At 43.0% G+C, this 25,174-nt stretch overlaps 1 protein-coding gene across 1 annotated transcript; it reads right to left on the bottom strand.

Annotated features, from left to right (window-relative positions):
• Positions 1–5,830: 5,830 nt before the first annotated feature.
• Positions 5,831–7,578, bottom strand: LOC133974311 (skin secretory protein xP2-like). Its single transcript, XM_062412148.1, has 2 exons — positions 7,156–7,578; positions 5,831–7,102 (listed from the first exon to the last, which is right to left on the bottom strand). The coding sequence occupies exons 1-2, from the start codon at positions 7,576–7,578 to the stop codon at positions 5,831–5,833; spliced, it is 1,695 nt and encodes a 564-aa protein (XP_062268132.1).
• Positions 7,579–25,174: the final 17,596 nt, after the last annotated feature.

Below are 25,174 nucleotides of genomic sequence, written 5' to 3'. Positions count from 1 at the left end.
CTTAGCTTTTGAGGTTCCACTGTCGCTCCTGGTCTTTCTTTTTAGACAAGGAACTTTAAGCACCTCCTCGTCTCTCTCCATGTCAATATCACTGACTTGGCCTGTCTCCTTCTGTTCCCCCTCATCTACCTGAACTGCCTGTTGGACCACCTCTGTCCCCTCTTGTCTTTCCTCGCTCACCTGCTCTGCCTGTTGGACCACTCCTGTCCCCTCTTGTCTTTCCTCGCTCACCTGCTCTGCCTGTTGGACCACTCCTGTCCCCTCCTGTCTTTCCTCGCTCACCTGCTCTGCCAGTTGGACCACCTCTGTCCCCTCTTTTCCCTCCTCACTCCCTTGACCCTCCTTTGGGATCTCCCCTGTCACCTCCTCATTTACCTGAACCTCCTGTTGGACTCCACTTGTCCCCTCCTGTCTCTCCTCACTCACCTGACGCTCCAGCTGAGCCCCCCCTGTCCCCTCCTGTTGCTCCTGAGTGAAACACTTTGTGTTGTTTGAAGACACAAAAATCGCATAATCAAACTCCTCCACCCTTATATTGAACACCAGGTTCAGATCCTCAGTCCTATTGTTAAGAATCATAAAGAGATGTCTTCTGTGGGACACCACATGTTTTAACAGCGGGGACTTGCATCCTGAGGACATTTTCTTAACCTGCGACACGATCTTACCGTGTCTCGCTAATTCTCTTAACAACGTCTCGTCTCTAATGAACGGAGGGACGTTGGACAGAGTCACTTTTACCGCCGGTGTGGCGAGGGGCAGAACAGACACGAACGCATCGTTCACTTCAATCCCGTTCACCACCACCGTGTTCACCTTATCTACACTGTCCAGAAAAATGACAACCGCGTTGTTCATCCTCGCAGCAGACTTCACGCTGCTGTTGCCGACCACCCTCCCCACGGCCAGACTACACTCCTCCACGGAGCACGGGAACGCCGTAGCGATCTTAATACCGTGCTTTTGGGTTAACCTGGCGAGGTCCATGGCGTTTAGCACGCCGGCCCGCGGCCGACTGCAAACACTCACACACACACACACCACCTAACACCTCCTCCGTGTACACCGTAACACCACCAACACTATAACCAACAATACACTATATAACTATAATCAGAATTATCAATAAAGATATCAAAATCGCACAAACCGCTCATTTACCGCCACCGCTCTCAACTCGCACGCACTACACCACCACACTCAGAGAGAGAGAGAGAGAGAGAAAGAGACAGACAGAGACAGTGAGAGACAGTGAGAGACAGAGAGAGAGAGAGAGACTGGTTGCTTTAAGAGAAAGATAGACAGACCAAGAGAGAGAGAGAGAGAGAGAAACTGGCTGGTATAAAATAGAGAGCGACAGACTTGATCAGTAGGTGGCGCTATCACTAACACTGCATACACACTCATATATCTCTTCAGGTCAGGGCTCTGATCATGTGACAGGATTTTGGGGGCGATTGCTTAAACTTAATTTTCACACCGACCACCAGGTGGGGCTATCACTGTCACTTCATACACACTAATACAGGAATCTGATGTAGAGCCAATCACATTGCAGTTCAACAGTTCCCCCCTGAACGAAAAAAAAAAAAATCTATGTTTAAGTCCCGCCCACACAGAGACTTGAACCCACAATCTCTGGGTCTCCATCCCTCTGCCCTACTGACTGGACCACCTATATTAATTAATAACACCTGTGTGTGTAACTTGCTAATTACCGCAGGTGTGCGAGAATGAGAGGGAGACATCAGACCTCAGGAGAAGGTCCCGAACAAAATGCTCTAATACAAAATCTATATCTCCTATCCGTGAAATGACCGTGAGAATCACAAGGTTTGGACGAACAAGTACATATCTATATTATTGTTTAGAGTCAAAAAATGAGGCTGTACGAGCAGTTTAGAAACGTACTTCTCATTCCAAAAATTGTCCTCCGAAAAAGTACATTGACTTCAATAGAGCAGATTTATTTCCACACTCTAGCTCTCTTCTCAAACAAATACTTCTTACTCAAAAACTATAAGTCCTATCTGGAAAATGAAAAACATTTTGAGAATCACAAGAGTTTACACTACAACCAGATATATTTTTTTGTATTTGTGAGAGCTGAGAAATGGAGCCGTGGGAGCGAGTTACGTTTTATTTTTCAGTTTTAATCTTTTCAGAAAAATCTTCAGAATTAACATAGGGCTCCAATGGGAGAAGGATCCGGAAATAATTGCTAAATTTTTCGATGCGGATATAAGCACAGGTCCAAGAGATATGAGCGTGACATGTCTGTGAGGGAAACAATCTCACAACCTCAAATATCTAAAAATCATGTCTGAGGACCTCCGTTTGGAGCTTTTATTATGGCTTTGCCCTGCAAAGCGTTGCCTAGTGGTGCCAGCCAATCGCCATTAAATAAGAAGAAGAAGCCTCCCGCATTTTCCCGCACGAATCTCTGCGAAGTGCGTAATGGCGATGGCATGTCCCGTGTCTAAAAAACTGAAGGCCCGGGTATTTCAGCCCTCATGGGAAGAAGACTATGGATTCGTTTTGAATAAGGACCGTGCTGTATGCACTTTTTGTTTAGAAAACGTGGTTTGCCGAACGTCCAGCGTTAAACGCCACTTTGAGACCAAGCACGAAAAAACTTTCAAAGACCCGGCAGACAAGGGAGAATCCATCAAGCGTGCTGTGTCCAGGTATGGGAAGCAGGCCAACTCTCTGAAAATATTTGCCACCGCCAAAAACCATGGGACCGAAGCAAGCTTTCGCATTGCTCACTGCATTGCGAAGCATGGAAAACCATTTACTGATGCTGAATATATAAAGGACGCTTTCCTCTCCAGCTCAGAGGTTCTGTTTGAAGGACTACCAAACCAAGAGACAATTAAATCAAGAATCAGAGACATCCCAATATCAGCTCGAAGTGTTGAGCGACGCATCAAAGAAATGGCAGAAAATGTCCGGCGCAGCAAACAGCTGGGTTAAAAGATGCCGTGGTGTTTAGTGTTGCACTTGATGAGAGCATGGACGTGAACGATGTACCGCGCTTGGCAGTCATGGCAAAATACTGTGATTCGACTGTAAGAGAGGAACTCTGCTGCCTAAAGCCACTGTCCGAAACAACTAAAGGTGAGGACATAGCCAGAGTGTTTATGGAACATTTTGAGGAGCGAGGGATTGACATCGGCAAGATTTTTGCGATAACAACAGATGGCGCCCCCGCCATGGTCGGGAAACAGAGAGGAGCAGTCAGACTAATTGAAGAAAAAGTCGGTCACCCCATCATGAAACTCCACTGCATTATACACCAAGAAAATCTCTGTGCAAAGATGTCAAAGTCAGATCTAAATGAGGTAATGGCTACGGTGGCAAAAATTATTAACTTTATAGTTAAGCGATCCTCACTGACGCACCGACAGTTCCAGTCGCTGCTCGAGGAAATGGACTGCGCGCACAGAGACATCCCTCTCCATTCCGCAATTCGCTGGCTAAGCTGCGGAAAAGTTTTGGAGCGGTTTGTTGGCTGCTTTGATGCCATCAAGGCCTTCCTGGCTGAGAAGGGCCAGGACTACCCAGAGCTTGAGGACGAGAAGTGGGTTGTGAAACTCATGTTTCTCACGGATATTACGGGACATCTCAACGAGCTCAATCTCCAGCTGCAAGGTGCAGGGCAAACTGTTTTGGACATGTTCGACACATGGACAGCTTTTGTCGGCAAGTTAGCAATATTTGCAAGTGACGTTAATAACTCCACTTTCCGCTACTTCAGACACGTAAGGGAGTTGTCATTGCAGCGCAGCATCGATACCGCTGAAATATGCAAATGCATGAGCGAGCTCAGGCTGGAGTTCACAACACGGTTTGGGGACTTTCAGAAGTATGGACCTATTTTTTCTTTCTTGCCAAGCCTAAAAACTTTCAAGGACAGGAATTTGATTTATCTCTGATCAGCTGCATGGAAATGCAGCTGATTGAGCTGAGGAGTTCAACACTGTGGGTGACTAAGTTTGCAGAGCTACGGAAACAGCTGGAAACCACAGCAGCGCAAGATCACGGAACCTTCATCTTCACTTGCTGGACATCTTTACTGGAGAAGTTCAACTGTCTCCGGAACGTTGCACTGGCTTTACTGACAGTCTTCGGGTCAACATATCTGTGTGAGCAGATATTCTCACACATGAAGAGTGTGCTCAGCCCCTCCCGCTGTCGTTTGACCACGGACCACTCCGAAGCATGTGTGCAACTTAAAGTCACTAACTACATCCCCCAGATAATGGAGCTCAGCAAAGGAAAGCAAGGTCAGGGCTCACACTGATTGATAGGCATTATTGTATTTGTTGCAGGGCCTACACTTGTTTTCATATGTTTCTGTTGTGCCCCTCTTTTTCTCTGACTCAGCTGTTGATTTTTTCATGAGGTCACATTCTTGTATAGCCCTAGTACTGTTATTTATGTTTGATCTGCTTTTGTCCACTTTGGAAAATTCCAATGCAATACTTATTAATGACTTACTGAAAGCAATGTTTTGAAATGGTGTCAGTGCAATCTGTTATTGGGTGGGGAAATTCTGAATATGAGTGTGGTTGGTGGGGTTAATGACAGACCTATGGTAGCTTCAGTTGTCATAGAAACTCAAAATATGTTTATTTTGTCCAGTCTGGGCCACTGTAAAAAACACATGGTGGCCTTTTATAAAGTGTTTGAATATAAAGTGTTTAAATATAAACACTTTGTTATAATATAACATAATATAAGATCCCTGATATTATATATCAGGGCTCACACTGATTGATAGGCATCATTGTATTTGTTGCAGAGCCTACATTTGTTTGCATATGTTTCTGTTGTGCCCCTCTTTTTTTCTCTGAATCAGCGAAAGTTGTTTTTTTCATGAGGTCACATTCTTGTATAGACCTTTTACTGTTATTTATGTTTGATTTGCTTTTGTCCACTTTGGACAATTCCAATGCAATACTTGTTGCCATAGTGTTTTGAAATGGTGTCAGTGCAATCTGTTATGGGCTGGGGAAATTCTCAATTCTCATGAGTGTGGTTGGTGGGGTTAATGACAAACCTATTGTTCTAATGAGAGATTATTTAGAGTGTTGATATATATATAGCCAATATGCATAGAAAAAAAATGTCATGTCTGTTTGATATATGAATGTTGTTCAATAATAAAACCTAATGTTAAAAATAATGTTGATATGGCACACTAATTGACAAAAAAATGTCACATTGGCACTTGCTGTGAAAAAGGTTGCTGACCCCTGATGTAGTGCATTGCATGGCGCGTTGCGCCACTAGGCACCCATAACTATATGTATTATATGTACTGTGTAAGACCATAGAGTGTCATTTTGTGTCATTTTGGTTGGTTGTGTGCCCCAGGATTTTTTAAATGTAAAAAATGTGCCGCGGCTCATAAAAGGTTGAAAATCACTGAATTAGTAGATAACACAGGAGCTGCAGTTATATATCTGTGTTATAGAAGTAAGACACACCTAAAAGTGTTTTGTACCGTTGAGCTATAGTATACAGTTGCAATCAGAAATATTCAACCCCCTCACCTCAAAAGACATTATAGTGATGTGGATGACCTCAAACAACAAAAGATATTTATTGATACACATTTTAGTTATTTTGATAACAGTCAACTGTTCAAATGAAAACTGTAACTCTTTTAACACGGCCTGACCTACTCCCCCCCCCCCCCTTTTCCCCACGGACCAGGGGAGGAAGCCACCGAGGCTCTCCGGAGGTCGGATAGATGGATGTCGTCGTCCGTAGCATCTCTCCAGAGGCCAGGCAGGTGGCCGACGCTGCCCTGGCGCACTGGCTACCGGACCAAGGCCTGTAGGGCCGGCAGGCATCGGCCTCTCCGCCGACGATGGACACGGTGCGGGGCTGCACCGACCACAGAACAGGGGCTGCAGGGGACGCTGGCTTTGGCCTCTCCGCCGGCCAGGGAACAGGGTCTGCAGGGAACGCTGGCCTTGGCCTCTCCGGCAACGAGGGACAGGGTCTGCAGGCGTTGGCCTCTCCGGCAATGAGGGACACGGGCTGCAGGCATCGGTTCCTCTGGCAGCGCTGGGACACAGGACAGGGGCTGCAGGCGTCGGCCCTTCTGGCGACGAGGGACACAGGCTGGGGCTGCAGGCGGAGGCCTCTCTGGCGATGGGGAACACGGGAAAGGGGCTGCAGGTGTCGGCCTCTCCGTGGACGAGGGACACTGGACATGGGCTGCAGGTGTCTGCCCCTCTGGCAGAGAGGGACACGGGACAGGGGCTGCAGGCGTCAGCCTCTCCGGCGACGAGGGACACGGGAGAGGGGCTGCAGGCGTTGGCCCTCTGCCAGCGAGGGACACGGGACAAGGGCTGCAGGCGTCGGCCCCTCTGGCGACGAGGGACACGGGATAGGGGCTGCAGGCGTCGGCCTCTCTGGCGACGGGGAACACGGGACAGGGGCTGCAGGTGTCCGCCTCTCCGTGGACGAGGGACACGGGACAGGCGCTGCAGGCGTTGGCCTCTCCGGCAACGAGGGACACGGGACAGGGGCTGCAGGCATCGGTTCCTCTGGCAGCGAGGGACACGGGACAGGGGCTGCAGGCGTCAGCCTCTCCGGCGACGAGGGACACGGGAGAGGGGCTGCAGGCGTTGGCCCTCTGCCAGCTGCAGGCGTCGGCCCCTCTGGCGACGAGGGACACGGGATAGGGGCTGCAGGCGTCGGCCTCTCTGGCGACGGGGAACACGGGACAGGGGCTGCAGGTCTCTCCGGCGACGAGGGACACGGGAGAGGGGCTGCAGGCGTTGGCCCTCTGCCAGCTGCAGGCGTCGGCCCCTCTGGCGACGAGGGACACGGGATAGGGGCTGCAGGCGTCGGCCTCTCTGGCGACGGGGAACACGGGACAGGGGCTGCAGGTGTCCGCCTCTCCGTGGACGAGGGACACGGGACAGGCGCTGCAGGCGTTGTCCTCTCCGGCAACGAGGGACACGGGACAGGGGCTGCAGGCATCGGTTCCTCTGGCAGCGAGGGACACGGGACAGGGGCTGCAGGCGTCGGCCCTTCTGGCGACGAGGGACACAGGCTGGGGCTGCAGGCGGAGGCCTCTCTGGCGACGGGGAACACGGGATAGGGGCTGCAGGTGTCGGCCTCTCCGTGGACGAGGGACATGGGACAGGGGCTCCAGGCGTCAGCCTTTCCGGCGACGGGGGAGATGGGAGAGGGGCTGCAGGCATTGGCCCTCTGGCAGCGAGGGACAGGGGCTGGAGGTGTCGACCTCTCCGGCGACAAGGGACACAGGAGAGGGGCTGCAGGCGTCGGCCCCTCTGGCGACGAGGGACACGGGATAGGGGCTGCAGGCGGAGGCCTCTCTGGCGACGGGGAACACGGGACAGGGGCTGCAGGTGTCGGCCTCTCCGTGGACGAGGGACACGGAGAGGGGCTGCAGGCGTTGGCCCTCTGGCAGCGGGGGACACGGGACAGGGGCTGCAGGCATTGGCCCCCCTCTACCTGCCTCAGGATCGCCTCCAGCTCCCGTCTGTAGGCCACTCCCTCCTCCCGGTACGTGGCCACCACGTCCTCCATCCTCCACACCAGTTCCCACTCCGCCTGCTGGTCCGTGTCTCTGGCTGTGGTTGGGCTTCAGTGTGGCAGTGGTGCATGTCACAGGGTTCTCCAACACACAGCCAGAGACGGAAAGATTTCTCTTGAACATATTTATTCAACACCACACACACAAGATCAAAAACAAACTTATAAAAACACTTACAAAGTGACAAGCTTTCCAGCTTTTGTCCGGCGTCTCTCGAGAAAACTCTGCCTTTTAAGTTTGAGGACCAATCAGCTAACAGCTCTCACCTGCACTGATTGATCCTCTGTGGTGCAGGTGAGGGTGCTCTCCCAGCCCCCTCACAAATTCCACTTTGGTCAAGGCCCTTCAGGTTTGATATATGTAATAATCTCCTCTCTCAGCTTTTGTGGAGGCTCCTTTGTCTTTCCCATGATTGCAACTCACTGTGAATACCTTCATGGGTGGGGGTTTATATACGCATCACAGCTGAAGCAAATTAAGTATCATTATAGAGTTCCCAAAGGCTTAATTATGTTTCAACTCCACTTTAGGCCATAAAAACTATTATATGGGTTGAATAATTGTGACATGACTATCTTAACAAAATATACTGTCACACAAATACTACATCATGCATTTTCTGTGTTGATTTTATGTATCACTCAACTGATAAAGATGTCATCCGAAGCAGAATCTTGCTCATTGAAAAAACTGTAATTGATAAATCCTTAAATCTTTGGGGGGTTGAATATTTCTGATTGCAGCTTTATGTGCCATCTTGATACATTTAGAATTGATCAAACTGATTGAGCTATGCCGTCAAGTATATGGGTCCTCTCTTTGAATGACATGGAGTCAAGTTGGTCATGTGACCCTGTTATATATGTACATTTTTGACCTACTCTTTCGGTCAAATTTGACCCATTTTGACAGCAGTAAAAATGCCCTTATTCTTTTAGCCTGACATTTCTCAACCAGTCTGGGTCTAATCAAGGAATATGGTGGTTTTATGGAATCAGGAAACTGTGAAACTGTACATGTCTTTGTGTAGTTTCTATGAAACAGTGGTGACAGAGTTCAAGGGGGACATTGACACTGTCATGAGAACTGTCTTTGTTCCCACCACATTTGCCCAGTTTCACAAAGAGACAGGCAACTGCTAGTCTTTGAAGGATCATGGGGGAATCTCCAAACAGTGAAAGAGTAAAACAGCATAAGAGTGATCATATTGTGCCCATAAGTCATACAGGGGTCAGTGGGTGCCATGGTTGGCACTGAAATGCCACCTGCTCTTGTTACAACAAGGGAGAGAAAAATATATTTCTTCTAATTTTGTTTTCACACATTATACTGCAGTTGTCTCATATATGCAAGGGAAGAACACAAGCGCCATCATTATGAAGACATCACATAAGGCTTCAAAGGTCAGCGCTCAGGAGGACAGGAAACCAGCAATAATCCTTGACTAACACTGCCAACCACGGAGGAGTGGACAACGTTGACAAAGTAACAGGCACATACAGTTGGAAGAGGAGAACCGCCCGCTGGCCTCTTGCAATATTCCACGAATCTTTGCAGCTTCTGCTCTGCAAAAAAAGAAAGCTAAATAGGGACAAGGTGCTGATGATTAAGGATTAATCATCCATATAAATGTCAAAAAGGCTATTTATACATTCTTAAGGTATTTCGCGGTTTTGGAATTCTTGATCATACTGTGAAGGCATGAAATATGAGTAAGGGTTAAAGAAAATCATATTTCTATACCACTGGACCCTTACTGCTAAACCTACCAGTTCATTTAAATATGATACAAAACTTTTTGTAAATTTAACGACCTAGGGTAAAGAAAATAACAATATAGAATATACAAACGTTACACTATCTTGTATACTGCAGCTGTGTGAGCTGGTGCTGGACGTCTCTGGCCAGTAAGTCAAAGTCATCCTCTTGACATGTTTTTCTCTGGATATCCTAAGATTTTCCTGATGCAGTTGGGTTGTCTTCAGGCTGTTCACTAGCATGACTAAAAATACATGTGCCCATAACACACTCCTAACTGGTCACCAGCAAAACCAGCTTTGCTTGGTATGCACTGTTTTTTTAGTCAGGTGGTTACTGATATTTAAATGTTTTTCTTTTTTAAGTCACTCTCTCTAAGGACCAATCCCCTTGTTGATAAAGCCCGATACATGATATAAACCTTGCACTTTCTCTACTTTACTATTTAAAGCACTATGGATTTGTGTGCATTATAGTATTATTATTAAAATATGTTCCCTTCTATTCTATTATGTGTCTTTGAGAGCACTGATGCTGTTGCCAGAGGTTTGTACCGGCATCATGTACCAGCTGGTATCACCCTGTGCACGCTGACTGTGGGATCTAATGTCGCCTCTCTTCCACCACAGCGACAACAGAAACATTCTTCCAGAGACAGTGCAACTCTGGTCATTGACCTTGCAGTGCATGGTGCTCAGGCACACTGGATCAGGAGCCATGGCCCAGAGAGAGATTCATACATTAGAGCTTTGCTATGTACTTCATTGCAGTAAAGTAAATAGAGAAGATAACGAAAGCCCTAACCCTAATGTCCCCTTTAAGCGGAGCTCAAACTGCATACCAGTACAAACCTGGATATTCTAGTTGGCTGCTGCTGATACCAGCTCTAACACACACTCCTGACTTATCTGACTTACTATGGATCTATATTGTTTTACTTCCATTGAATAACACACATTTTTGCTGGTGTGCTGTGCAATAATACTCAAAATACAAGATAAAATTTGAACAAAATCTCAGCTTCAAGACCATGCATACACTCTCTTTTCACAGACAGTTTGAAGTGTCAGCTGTAAGACAGGGTCCTTTCATGTTTTCTGCAGCGGGTTTGGTGCCTTACACAAAACAGTACTTCACATAGTGACACATTGGCCTCACTCTAGACCAGCCACATTCCTTCGACACAACATGAATGATTTTTAAATAAATATATAAACAGCTCTGGGTAGATGGGGATGCTTTGCAGTGGAATTTGACATGTGTAGGAGGACTGAATGTCATATTATTGTCATATGATATATTTCATATGTTTGACACTAATAAAAATGTAGGGAGTTTGATGAATAAGAAAAGGAACACTTCTACGAACAAGCATCAGAAAAAAGTAAAAACATACTTAAGGACAAAATTACAAACATGTCCTTGCATGACTGTTTTATCACAGCACTTCAGCTCAGTGGAGCCAAGAGCATTGGGAAGCCCCTAGACAGAGTGGCCTGCATTGCCACCGCTGTGGCACTTTAACCTAACGGAGACACATTAGGCGTCTTCCCTTCATTGATTAGGTGACTAATAACAAGACTAAAGAGACTCCGTTGGGGAAAATACATCACACATGTTGTTTACTAATTACTGTGTTAATGACCCCTTTTAACCGGCTGCTGTCTTAATGGGAAGGTGTTTCTAGATGAGCAGGATTTCACGGAGCAGCCCTACAGAGCTATGTATCTCATTTAAAGCTGCTGGCATCTACACCAGTAGAAGGTTTACTTTCTGTAAACAGCACTAAAATAGTATTTTTTTTCATATTGAAGACCCATTTTCTATTCTGGTACACGCATATCAGTTTATGTGAAAGAACACACCAACATGTTTGGAAATACTCTTGCTTTTTAAGACAGATCTACAACATGTTTTGCCTGACGGGACGCAAAAGCCTTGAAGCCTGAACAAAGTGCTCATCTGATTTCATCAAATGTATTGCTCCCAGCAGCTTAATGTTACATGTTTAGTCCTCAGTCCTAAAGCTGGCACATCAAGTGAACAGCTTTAGAAATGGTCCTTAATTAAATAAGACAAAGTATGTCAGATTGTTGAGATAGAACAAGATAAATGACAGTATATTTTTGAAATATATTAAAACATGTACATTTGCAATAGCGATTTAGTTTAGTTTAATGCAGTTGGGAGAGTCATTAAGGATTTACTAAAGTAAATTATGGCCAAAGCAAACAACATAAACATGACTATTGTATCCAATATCGCCTGGTAAGTAGTTATTCTAAACTCAATTGCTTGTGTATGTAGCACAGGCGTGTACTGATTAGTAGGTCTTCAAATCCAATCAGACAAGCTCCAGCACAGCTACAAGATGCATGCTAAGTCTTTGTCGTATGTGGTGCAGGTACACTGATCGTTATGTGTTCTGCTCCTCAAACACGGCTTAGACCAAGGAGTAAGCCGTATCTATGAAGATATTCATGGGCTGAAGGCAGGATCCATCCTCAAGTTCCACTTTACCACATATCATTCCATATTAAGATTCATGGTTGGAGATAGCTGGAGCGATTGTATATCCCATCTGCCCATGGAATTCCTAGGGATTCCCCAGGCCGAGCTGGAGAGAATTGCTGTGGAGCAGAACGTCTGGAGCACCAGGCTCAGCCTGCTGCAACCTGACCTGGGATAAGCAGAAGAAAAATGAAGGACTGATGAAAGTTATAGGCAACATCATGACCTATTTAAAAAAAAAAAAAATCCCCCACGAAAAACTCTACTTTGCTTTTCTTGGCTTTTTATTTGATACACCATCCTTTTTCAGATTATTTGATGTTTTTGTTTTCATTGTTGTTGTCTGCACCAACAAAAATGAGCATTCTTCCTCAATATGTCGTCTGAGGTATTAAATAAATACATTTATTTGTGCAAGAACAGATATGGAAGGCTGATATGAAGTATAGAAACATCCACTGCTTTCTGCTCACTGCTGAGTTAATGTAACACCTGCTGACAGTGTAGAGCACGTCCATCTGCTACCATGAAGCTACAGCCAATTGCACTGTGCTTCATTATTATTCCAGAACAACTGTAACTAAAGATAGAGAACAGGGTGGAAGAACTAGTTGTATTTTATGTCTTTTCAGAAACATATATTTTTTGTATTCACCACAACAGACTTGTAAGTATTTTTATATGAAGTCAAAGAGAAACATAAATGAGACACTGAGAACACTATACAGAAATCTAAACGTTATTTTAGTTGTATTAATTTAGTTTTGAATGACTTAATTTAGGTGCTGCAGTTTGTTTAAGAAGAACCAAAATAATTAAATCTAAATAGCTGTCCCATATTAAATTGCATGGCGTTTTATTCTTTGCATTTACTTACGTTACCAACTGCTTAACATTGTTTTCTTAAAGTTACCCCATTGAAATAGGGTTAAAACACACTACAACACAACCATGGGATAGAGAGGAAGTGAGACCTATGTGCAGCAAGGTGTATGGTATGTAAGATGGGAATAGGTGATGGACCGCAAGATCTCCTGGAATTCTGCCCCTACCGCATCAAATTTCTCATCTAATCTGTATTCAATGTTCTGCCAAGGCCTGTACCTGAACAGTGAGCGAAAATGCACCAGATAGATCCCATCAACCTGCTCCTCAAAACACATGAACATGCAGCTTTTCCGTTACTCACTCGCTAACTTCTGGCTATAGTCTCTGCTTCAACTTGGCTACTAACCACACCCATCCACACACACACACACACACACACACACACTATATTCAAGTCCCGCCCACACAGAGACTTGAACCCACTATCTCTGGGTCTCTATCCCTCTGCCCTACTGACTGGACCACCTATATTAATTATTAACACCTGTGCAGTAGTTTATTTAGAGATCTCACTCTCCCCTTTCCCCATTTGGCCCCCCTCCTCAGCGTGTGTAACTCGCTAATTACTGCAGGTGTGCGAGAATGAGAGGAAGCCATCAGACCTCAGGAGAAGGTCCCGAACAAAATGCTCTAATACAAAATCTATAACTCCTACCCGTGAAATGAAAACACCGTAAGAATAATAAGGCTTGGACGAACAAGTACATGTCTATATTATTGTTTAGAGCCAAAAAATGAGGCCGTAAGAGCATTTTAGAAACGTACTTCTCATTTCATAATTCTCCTCCAAACAAAACCTTGTTACTCAAAAACTATAAGTCCTATCTGTAAAATGAACACATTGACTTAAGATATCATTGACAGTTGATTATTTAAAGAATTCAACAGTTCCCCCCTGAAAGACAAAGAAAAAAACTTAATGTTTGTAGCTTACCCACATTGGTACTGGAACACGCCATGTTGAGTTACTGTCCCTCTGCTCCTCTGAATGCACTACCTGCTGTGTTGATTAACACCTGTGAAGTCTAAAAATAGATCTGACTGTCCCCCCTCCCTCTCTGTCCCCCCTCCCTCTGCGTGTGTGACTCGCTGATTACGCCAGGTGCGGCGTGAGAGAGGGAGATGTCAGACCTCAGGAGAACGTCCCGAACAAAATGCTCTAATTCAAAAACTATAACTCCTATCCGAAAAATGAAAACACAGAGAGAATCACAAGGCTTGGACAAACAAGTACATATCTATATTATATTATCTATATTGTTTAGAGTCAAAAAATGAGGCTGTGTGAGCAGTTTAGATACGTACTTCTCATTTCATAAATTCTCCTCCGAGACTTATCATTACTTTTAATGGATGGGACATTTTTTCACACTCTAGCACCGTCATCAAACAAATACTTGTTACTCAAAAACTATAGGTCCTATCTGGAAAATTAAAATATTTTGAGAATCACAAGAGTTGACACTACAACCAGATATATTTTTATTCTCGAGAGCTGAGAAATGGAGCCGTGGAAGCGATTTACGTTTTATTTTTCAGTTTTAATCTTTTCAGAAAAATCTTCAGAATTAACATGGGGCTCCAATGGGAGAAGGATCCGGAAATAATTCCTCGATTTTTCGATGCGTAAATAAGCAAAGGTCCGAGAGATTTAAGAGTGACATGTCTGCGAAGGAAACAATCTCACCACCTCAAATATCTAAAAATCATGTCTGAGGACCTCCGTTTGGGGATTTATCTATTTCTCAAAGACAGTATTATTTCTGGGTTTCATCACTGCCTAAATATTTCCTTTCAGCCTGGAGAGGAAAGGTGATGGAAGTTCTAGTGATGTAGCTCCATATTAGGTGGAATGTGACACAGCTTTATCGGCTGATCAAGCTGACTCCAGTTTGGAGATGAGCTGCTGATGAGAAGCAAACACAGATCTTAAACCAGGCCAGTTGGGCTAGTGCCCACTTTTCACATGAGCACAGCTGAATAAACAGTGTGGTCTCAGATCTCAAACATTTGTCAAATCATTGCTGCAAGTGTTAATATTAAAGCTCATTTTTCTTGCAACACCTCCTGTTGGTAGGTCTGTAGGCACAGGCTGGTGTAGAATACAAACAAATATTTCTCAAAAGTACATCTTTTAGGCCATATAAATACAAACCATTTAACATTCATAGTGAAAGAACAGCTGTCCTGTTTGGAACTGTGAATTAAGTTCTCTTTCTGTAGTTCTTACTCTTATTTTATGAGTATTTCCAAAAGGCCACATACCAGCGATCATTCAAGGAAAGGTAGTCTTGTAAATTCTCTTTTCATCTCATCACGCCTCTTTAGTAAGACAGAAGCAAAGATAGTTTAAGTGAAGGTCAGGAACTGATTTTTAGGTTTTGATAGCATCCTCAAAGTATGGAGGATATTTTTGGTACTTCAAAAGGAATTTTTGAAAAGATAAAACTAAAACTAAACTACTCAAAATGTAAGGTGATAACGACAGGTGATGGTTGCTGTAAAGATGTAAGGTGTGTGTGTTAGTGTGCATGTGTGTTTGTTTTGCATTTGCAATTCACTGGCATTTAACATTTTTGCTCTTAATAAGTTCTTAATTGCTATGACTGCTGTAGTAGCAGAAGAGAATGGAGAAATTTCTAACGGCATTGCTTTTCAAATATCTAATCTATACAGAGATTAGAGGGGAATTAGTAAATAGATCAATATGCTTCAATGTTGTTTTGCCCTCAATGCCTGCAGAAATAGTAGTTGAAGAAAAAAGAGATGTTAATCGATGTTTATGGGTATTTTAATGTGTGCATTTTTGTAGTATAGTGTACAAGTAGTATAAGTAGGGGAGAGCGGGGTAATGTGAGACATCGGGTAATGTGAGACACCCCCTGTATCTAGGCAACAGAACACATTTGTGGTCATGTCACCATTATGTTTTAAAGCCCCTCCCATTCCCCCCTTACCATGAAGTATAAGTTGGTGCTGGTGCTGTGGAAAGTATGCTTTTTCACAAAAATGTGTTTTTTGCATGTAAAGGTAAATTTTCTTGCTTCGAACTTAATAAACTGTTGTGTCAAAACAAATTGATTCAGGTTTAAAAACTTATATCATACATGTTGGTGAACTTCCAACATATAAAACCATGTGAATGATGCTAGCTGAAGATTAGCCAGAATTGCTAAGAGATGTTGTTTTTTCTAAAATGGTGGCTGTGGGGTAAAGTGAGACAAATGCTGTGGGGTAAAGTGAGACATGAAGCACAAGTTAAGTTTAGTCTTAAACATATTTTAGTGATATATTACATCACATATGTTTTATTTTTAATGTCATAAACATTGTAAAAAAGCCATCATGCCAAGAAACTACACCAGGAAGACAACCTGGGGCCAAACACCCCTCGCAGAGATGGAGAGTGATGCTGCTGAGGTCATGCAAGGAAAGAAGTCCTCAAGATTCATAAAGAAAGAAGAGAAAGAAGAGAAAGGGGAAGTAAAATCAGTAGCCTGGGGTGCAGTAGCTGAGGTAAAGAGAATATTCAGAGATGAGATGGAGGAGGAGCTTGCCAAACACTTGAAGCAACTAGCTGACCAGTTCCATGGCCTTGCTTCCGTTAAGTGCCGTGAAGTGGCATTTGAATACACTCAGAAAAACAATATCCCTGTCCCTGCCAAATGGAAAGAGAAACAATGTGCAGGTAAGCTAGGGTGTAAAAGAGATCACATGAATCATAATAATCATAAATGTGCTTAATTGACCAATCCCCATGATTCTGTTACTAGTCCGATATTAGTTTTGGAATGTGTAGTTGTACATCTAGCTGTCAGGGTTTTAACTATGTGTTGTTATGGTAGTTTTAAAGTGGAAAAAGTAAGTGGATCACTTTACCCTCTTGATTTCTCTGGTCTGTCTCACTTTACCCCAGCTTATGGGTAAAGTGAGGCACAAGATCACTTTTTAAAAAACAAAAATTTGTCACTGCCTTTTGTCCTGAAGTTATTCTGATCATTTCCATTGCTAGGAAACATCCTGAATTAATGGTAAATTTGTAAATTTGAATGATATAATTTTAGCTCACCTAGACGGGAGCAAATGTAAAAAAATTCTCACATTACCCCTCTAGTATTAACTAGGATAATAATTTCTTGACTCTAATTCTATGTGATTGTGTGTTTTAGAGGTACTGTATTTTTTTAATATACCATTGCATGTCCTATGATCTGATTGCTGACTGCATTACGATGTAAATTTGCAATCAGAAATATGCAACCCCCTCACCTCAAAAGACATTATAGTGATGTGGATGAAGGATAATTACAATAAAAGACAAAAAAAGCTCATTAAACATCAAAAGATATATATAGCAGGGGTGTCCAATATGTCGATCGCGATCTACCGGACGATCGCAAAGGTAGTGTGGGTAAATCGCATCACGCATGCACAATTGGAGAAGAGGCGGTCAAGGCCGGCCCATGCTTCTGCGTTTCAGGGACACGCAAGCACAAGAGCCCCTTGCGTGCCTCTTGCGTGCGTTGCCCAATTTTTCTGACTAAACGACAAAGCTAAGCAAGCCTCACGCGGCCCGCAAGGCTGTTATTGGTCTACTAACTACATCCTTTCCGGAGTCACATTTCGGGTTTCATGCCCCTCAATACTGGCAGAAACTACGGAAGATTTAGAAGAACGAATAAATTTCACTCAAAATAATAAACAGAAATAAATTAAATAAGAAAAGTGTGCACATAAAAGTAAATTAAAAGACTGTAAGTCCAGTTTTAACTGTCAAGTTTGTAGATTGTTGTTGGGCCCAATCCGTCTTTGTACAGGGTCTGTCCTACCACACTGCTGAGTGAAGAACGTGGAAGTCCAATTTCTTCTGAAAGATCATAGGTTTGCTCGCCATCCAGTTAACTGGAATCTTGGTTCCTCGATATCCTGTTCGATCGGAGAATTCTTTTCTTCAACAAAATCAAAAACCTGACCTATAAACAGGTCACACATGTATAGCGAATGTATCAATACATCTACAATTATTTAGATCAGACTAGGGCTGCTCGATTAATCGAAATTTAATCGTGATTTCGATTATTGGGTCAAACGATCTCCAAACTACTATAATCGAGTTGAAACGATTATTTGGCATTTTTTCCGAAAGAGACGTGGATGCGCAATTTAGTCTTTCCCCCAAAGCATTCAGTGGCCCAGCTGACTGGCTCTCACTCTCAAGCAGCCGTAAAGTAAAGAAGGGAAGTTTTGTGCATGGTGACCGGCGTTGAAAAAAACAGCGCAAGTGGAAAAGCAGGGAGGGCAGCCCCGTTTGATCGACAAAAAGGGTTGAAAAAGTTTCAGCAGCAGCAGCACACCATGTAGCAGCCACGCCGCGCACCGCTATTCTCAAGCTCGCTCCCTCCTGGCTTAAAGACCGTTCAGACCGGACCCGCATTTCTCCGCACCGGTCAGCCGGTCAGAGAGTGTTAGGGTTGCCATCATTAAGGGTTTGATTAACCGGGCACCAATAGTCGGTTTTACGGAGGAATAAGTAACGCAGCCGTCATCGGTGTTTACCTGAACACCAGTCATTTAAAGAATAAAGCATAGACTTCAGAATAAGGGCACATAATCGTTTGAATAATCGTGATTTTGAAATTGTCCAAAATAATCGAGATTATGATTTTTTCCATAATCGAGCAGGCCTAGATCAAACTCAATGCTAAATTAAATTAGAATACTATAAAGTTCAAGTATTAATATGGAAACAGAATCACATTTACATACATTCATACACATATTATCAGTCCTTTGTTTTTTTATGTAATGCACATAATGACTACATGCTAATACTGAAGCTCAATGAGTAGAAACTCCACAGCTATTGGACAAGAGTAAATGAACATGACGCAACGCTTCAAATCTGCCCTAATAACCTCTATTCTAAACATAGCTAGCAAGGTAGCTTTTGATATTCACATATAACAATACACAATTAACATAAAAAGACCTGAGGCGACAGAATGGCGGTTCACTCACAACTATTTCCCAGATCTTATATGCTAACGCTATTAGCGAATGACAGTGGAATTTTGCATTATTTTTCATTCCGTGATCTACTTTAATTCTCAAGTTAATCAGCAGCTACAGACGTCGTACTACTCACCGTTGAATCCAAATAATCCCTGCACCTTTCAACAGATCAGCAGGTTTACTTTACACATCTACACGGAAATTCGGATTACAGTCTGAGCAATGCAGAGAGTATGCTTCTAGCTTGAACAGCAAAATGGCAGACAGGATATAGACAGGTAAAAAAAAACTCGACACAGAGTAGGTTAGGTAGATGGCTGGTACCTCCCCCTACTGGCTAGAAAACGTAGCAGCATGTCAAAGTGTACATTCTCCCTTTCTCTCAATATATTCTCACTGGTTTTCTTATGTGGGCTACACGTCACTGTCTGGCGGATTTGGGGGGGGGGACGTGGTGGCGGATACCAACATGGAAAAAGAACGGGGGGGGGGGGGGGGGTCCAGCCCATCTTGGAACACAATACATTTTGTGTTGGCGGCAATGCCAATATGTTTTATTTGGTTGGAAGATCATGTTGAGCTGGTCATGCGCTCACAAGCCTATAAAGTGTGGGCACCCCTGATGTAGGGATGCAGACAACTTCCGACTTGGACACGTTACTCTGTTAGAGTTTGTATATTGTTCCACCTTCTTGAAAAATATATTTAGCTCAGCTACAGTTTAGCTGAAGTAATGTATTTGATGTGCAATAATCTGCTCCATCATGAATTTTTTATTTTGAAATAACCTTTTCCCGTTTATTTCTTGTGAGTTTTATTTTTGACTTTGTTAGTTATATTGAAGTGCTGCTCAGCTATGCCTCGACATCTGCTTAAGGGTTCTCCCCCAGTGTCTATATTGCACTGGTTTGTTACATGCTGAATGTTATGAAGAGTGGGAAGCTCTTGACCAAAATACCTCCTACTAAGAAAGACATACTCTTATTTCTGAGTACAGGATATTACTGCTGATTACTGCAGACTCTGCTATAACTCTGTTTTGCATTCAGCCACAGTGCACTCTGTTCCTCCCACTGGGCAATGGACTGGGGATATGTAAGCTAGAAAGATTTTCATGATCAAAAGCATACTCAATGTATTTTAGCAACAATTTCATCTGCTTATACATGAGTCATCATTGTGCAGGGTCACATTACTGTCAATTTACTTACTACTCATCTCGACTGTCATCGGTAGTGAACACATTTTTCTGTGTTAAAATGCAATTTTAATAGACTGAAGAAGAGACAGTGTTTTCAACACATGGTTTTCCTCCCAGATTTCAACCAGAAGGGAAGTGAATACCCTCAAATTTCAAAGTCAAACAGCCAACTTTAAAGTCCAAATATATCTGAGAAAAATGATACACATGACACAGAATAAGTTAGTGCAACTTTTTTCCTCAAACCCCACAGACTAAGGCCCCAGATATATGGTGTTTCACTCAATAATAATTGAACAATAACCCTAGTTGTTATTTTGTGGAATGTAAGAGTAAGAGTATTAGAGTAAGAGAAATACTCAGGGTAAGTGACTTTGTTGAGTGCAATTCCCACAACCTGAACTTGTTTTGTCTGTTCAGAACCTAGCAACTACTACCATGATGTGGACAACCTAGACATTAAGTACCTGGAGCCAATACAACTAATACAAATGACTTCTGTATCATACAGATATAAAGATATGCATGCTCTCAGCCTGATGTTTACTGGCGGGGTTGGTGGGACCACAGGCCGAGGCAGAGATGCGCCTAACAGCCACTACAGCTCAGTGTTAATTTCGTTGACGAAAACTATGACGAAATATATTTGTTAACGACCCTTTTTCATCATCGTATCAGGCCGTCATAAAGTATCAGGAGCGGGCGAGTGAGTCTGTGTGTCTGTGTGTGTGTGTGTGTGTGTGTGTGTGTGTGTGTGCCTGTGTGCTCCCAGATAGCGCACCGATCCCGAGGCTCCGCCCCCCGCCCCGCTCACTCGCTCAGAGACACAAGATCAGAAGCCTCTCAGGGACTGACTGCTTCTTAACTATGGAAACAGTGAAAACACAGAGTTTCTCTGGTCTCAGCTGATCAGAGATCAGCACCTCAGCTTCTTGATCAGAGCAGAAGCTGCAGTTGGTTTCTACCGAGCTTCAGTATCTGTGTTCGCCTCCATTCTGACCTGCTCTCGCTTTTTGTTTTAATATTTCACCAACTAAAATATATATTTATAAGCTATTAGGCTGCAGCTATATGTTTTTATTTATTTCAAAATAGGATACTTCTTATTTCATACATTTTCCACAAATATGGGGAGGACTCAAATAGCCCTACACAGTTCTGTGTTTAATTTATTTCAAAGTAGGCCGACACTTGCCTGTGTATTTTGTTTGTTTGTTATTTTGGTGCTTGTCTGTTTGAGTAGCTGGCTGAAAGAAAAGAAGTAGTAGGCTTACCTTTTATTGGTAACCTAACTGTTATGGTTCAGTGTTTCTGAAATAAGAGGCCTGACTGCCATGTTCACAGCTAACTTTAAAAAAGAAAATATTAAGCCATGGTTTAACTGCATTATAGGCCTTGTTTACCTGAAATATGCACTTTTACAATTTTATTTTGTACCGCCCTGTTTGGCAATGTTGTTTTTCAATGAAATAAAACATTTGCATAAAGCAAGCCAATCCAATTTGCTAGGTTGATAAGAGCATTAAATGACAAAAAAAGTTATGGAAAAAAAAGCAAATGAAGGGACATCTAGAATAGATAACCTAATTACCTTTCAGGTAACAGAAAAATATGAAAGGTTCCTGTGGAGGTGGCACTGTGAGCACCTCCAGCTGAACCAGGGAGAGGAGATTGGCATAGCTGAGACTAGCTGGCCAATCAACTCTCCCTGGATTAAAAAGGCAGCCGCCGACACTAAGACATTGAGCTGAGCTGCAGAGCCAGGGGCCATCTGAAACAGCTGGGACTTTAAGGTAGAGTTTAAGAGTTTTGTTTTATATTAATAAAGATGCTGAAGCCTGAATGATTTGTCTCTGGCTGCTGTGGTGAGAGCCCTGTGGCATGGTCTACTGCCACAGTTCCATTCAGGGTGAGCAAAACAGTGTAATTCTACAGAATCACTCAGAATTCAATGTACTCAGAGCACATTCTGATATTTACAATAACAACCATGTTTTAGGATTGAGTGCATAAGATGTTGAAAGATTCCCAAAAATCTATGAAATAAGATTTGAAAACATGTCTTTGTCATGATGGAATCATGTTGAGGCAGCCTTGGTCTGCACTTCCTTAGTTGTTTGTCTTCCTGTCAGGGCCATCAATGTTGCTGTTAATTTTTGTGAGGTTGAAAGACTGTTCTCAGTCTTTGTATACAGGCTATCCCTGTTGGAAGGAGCTGTTTCTAGGCCTTTCAACTGACATTATCAGGATAACCCTTTATAGCCCATGTCATTTGGTAGTCAAATAGTATACTGTTACATTTAAGCCTATGTCTAGTATTGTATTTTTTGTGATTATGTCCAACAGGGTTGTCGGTAATAAGGCCAGGGATTGCTTTGTAAAATGTAACCTCAGTTATCAAATTTAGGGTGAAACGTCTGCATCCCCTCTTATTCTGATGGAACAACCCTTATGGGCCATTTATTTCCATGCAAGAAAAATATGCATTGGTGTCCCCAGTACTGTGGGCACTTATTTACTCAGACCACTAGCGTGTCTATAATTGCTGTTATGGGAGTGGATGGGAGCCAGCTATTATTCAAGGCTTGGCGCTGCGCTTAAGAATCGCTTTGGCATTGCTTCAGCGTCCAGTGTGAACCCGGCGTTAGTAAATAGCTCACAATGAGTCGCATAACATACGTCACATACTACGTTGCTCTGATTGGTTGTAGGTCTATCCAATTAAGACAAGAGGCATTTTTTTTTTCTGGTTCGGTTGAAACACGCCCCATAATCACAGTCCAATGGAGTGGTATCAGACTCACATTCTGACTAGAATGTACGTCAGGCTAGGAATAAGCTGGTAGAGCATGGCTTTTTGCGCAAATTCTCACACAACTTGCTCTGTCTTCAAGAAGACTCATCTCCTCTGAGAGCTCCTCCTCACCGCAAAAGGGCTTATTTTTAATGTCTTTACCAAATATTCAACACTTTGTCTTATTGAACAGATTTAGCACTAAATACTAAATTCAAGGTCTCCAGCATTAAAGCTTTAGTGTTGTTCGCCAGCTGGATAACAGGCCATGCTGAGTTGGACAGCATCTATTGCGTCTTCTAAGATATTTAACATTCAACATGTTTATTTCTTAACCCAAAAGCAGGATGACAGTAAGTTGAGACAGCACTACATACCGTCAGGATACAAGGAAATATAGTAGTTTCAGAAAGTGTTCAGACACTTTACCTTATATGCACTTTGTGAGTTGTATATGTGGTATACCCCAAACTATTTTTTTTTGGAATTACTTTAATAGTAATTTAAATTTTTATAATTACTTTAATAGTAATTCTAATTTATTTAATTACTTTAATAGTAATTGTAATTTATTGAATTACTTTAATAGTAATTTTCATTTAAGGTTATTCCTAATAATATAAGTAGAGAGATCAGTGAATGACCGCAGCACCCAGGTGGAACATTTGGCATGGGAGCGGTTGCACCCCGTACCTCTCTTTGGGGGGGACATCCGCCCACATGCCACATGCTGTCTGGGTAAAGAAGTGAATACATCGTCTCATTTCTGCTGCTGCATCCTTACTGTTTTCTACCGGTCAGTAATTTAACTTTGCTGCTGTGGTCCCAATCTTGGGACCCGTAACATATAAACTGATACAATTTCCATTTTTTTTTAACCTTTTTTCAGATTGACCATAATGACAAGATGAAATTATCTTTTTAGAAATTCATGCAAATATATTGAAAATCTAAAACTGGCAATTACAGCATTGAGTCTTATTGGGTAAGTCGTAGCTGTTCACACCTGGATTTCTAACAGATTCAGTCAAGCTCTGTCAGATTGGTTAGGAAGTTTCTGTGCATAGATGTTCTTCAGATTCCAACTTTTTTTTTTTGGGCCACCAAACGAAGCCTAAGACCAGCCTTAGCTGTATGATTTGGACTGTTGCACCAGTTACAGGTCATGTGGAATAGGATTTGTCACTGGACCTCTTAGCAAAAGACTGCACTCATCCCTCGTCCAATTATAACCTGTCTCGCCATCCCCGTTGCTGAGGAGCACCCCATAGCATTATGCTGCATGCCCCCACCTAGTGTTTGTCTCTTCACACCAGTGATTTCTTTCCTGATGCTCTCAGAGTTCTTTATAAGGGAGCTTTAATATTAATTTTACTCCCAGTGGCTTCTCTCTAGTCTCTCAACCTCAATGACAATCCATTTTCAGTTTCCCCTGTCTTTTTATAAATTACCAAATCAACTCACAACTCCACACAGTCACTTGAATACTTTATGTAAATGTAAGCTTCTTTTCAGCAGTGAAAGTTGTGACTGATTGAATCAAGTTTTCCTCCCGGGGCTCAGTGGAGTTGTGTGCACTCACTGCTGGGACCATTCAGTATTGCAGACTCTTCATGTAGCTACATGCTGAACTCAGTCAGTATGTCAAAGAAAGTCAAGGAAACTATTTGGGAGCTAACTTTATGTACAAAAGTCAGACATAAGACAGTATAATGCCTCTGGATGTTTTTCAGGATTTGTTGCAGATAACTTTGACAATATTACTCAGATTTAAATAGTCTATTAGTAGTTAACTTAATTAGTAAATTAAACGCCTATTTATTTAATAAGTAACCAGCTTCATGTAGCCTGCAGATTAATATTTTGTAACGATAATGATACTTCTACTGTAAGCAGATATATCCTGTTATTGTGCAGTGCACTTTTGAATTGCAGCACCTATCATATGAAACCTCAAACATGCAAAGAACTACTGTGAAGTTAGGACCTCAGATTCCCTTATGGCTGGATTTCTTAATGCTAGTCTTTAAATGACCCTCTTATCATCTATCTTATCAATTACACATCTAAAACTGAACTTCTTTTCCTTCCAGGGAAAGACTCTCCCATCCACGACCTGACTATTAACTTTGACAACTCTGTGTTAACCCCCACTCCGAGGGCTAGGAACCTGGGCGTAACACTCGACAGCCAACTCTCCCTTACTGCCAACATTTCTGCAACAACACGGTCCTGTAGATTCATGCTGTACAACATCAGGAGAATACGCCCCCTTCTCACTCAGAAGGCGGTGCAGGTTCTGGTCCAGGCTTTGATCATCTCACGTCTAGATTACTGTAACTCGCTCCTGGCAGGTCTACCTGCTACTGCCATCCGACCTTTGCAGCTCATCCAGAATGCAGCAGCTCGACTGGTTTTTAACCAA

Source organism: Platichthys flesus, chromosome 2, assembly GCF_949316205.1.
Source record: "Platichthys flesus chromosome 2, fPlaFle2.1, whole genome shotgun sequence".
Lineage (NCBI taxonomy): Eukaryota > Metazoa > Chordata > Actinopteri > Pleuronectiformes > Pleuronectidae > Platichthys > Platichthys flesus.
Note: the sequence above shows the minus strand (reverse complement) of the source record. Positions and strands in the feature narration are given on the sequence as shown.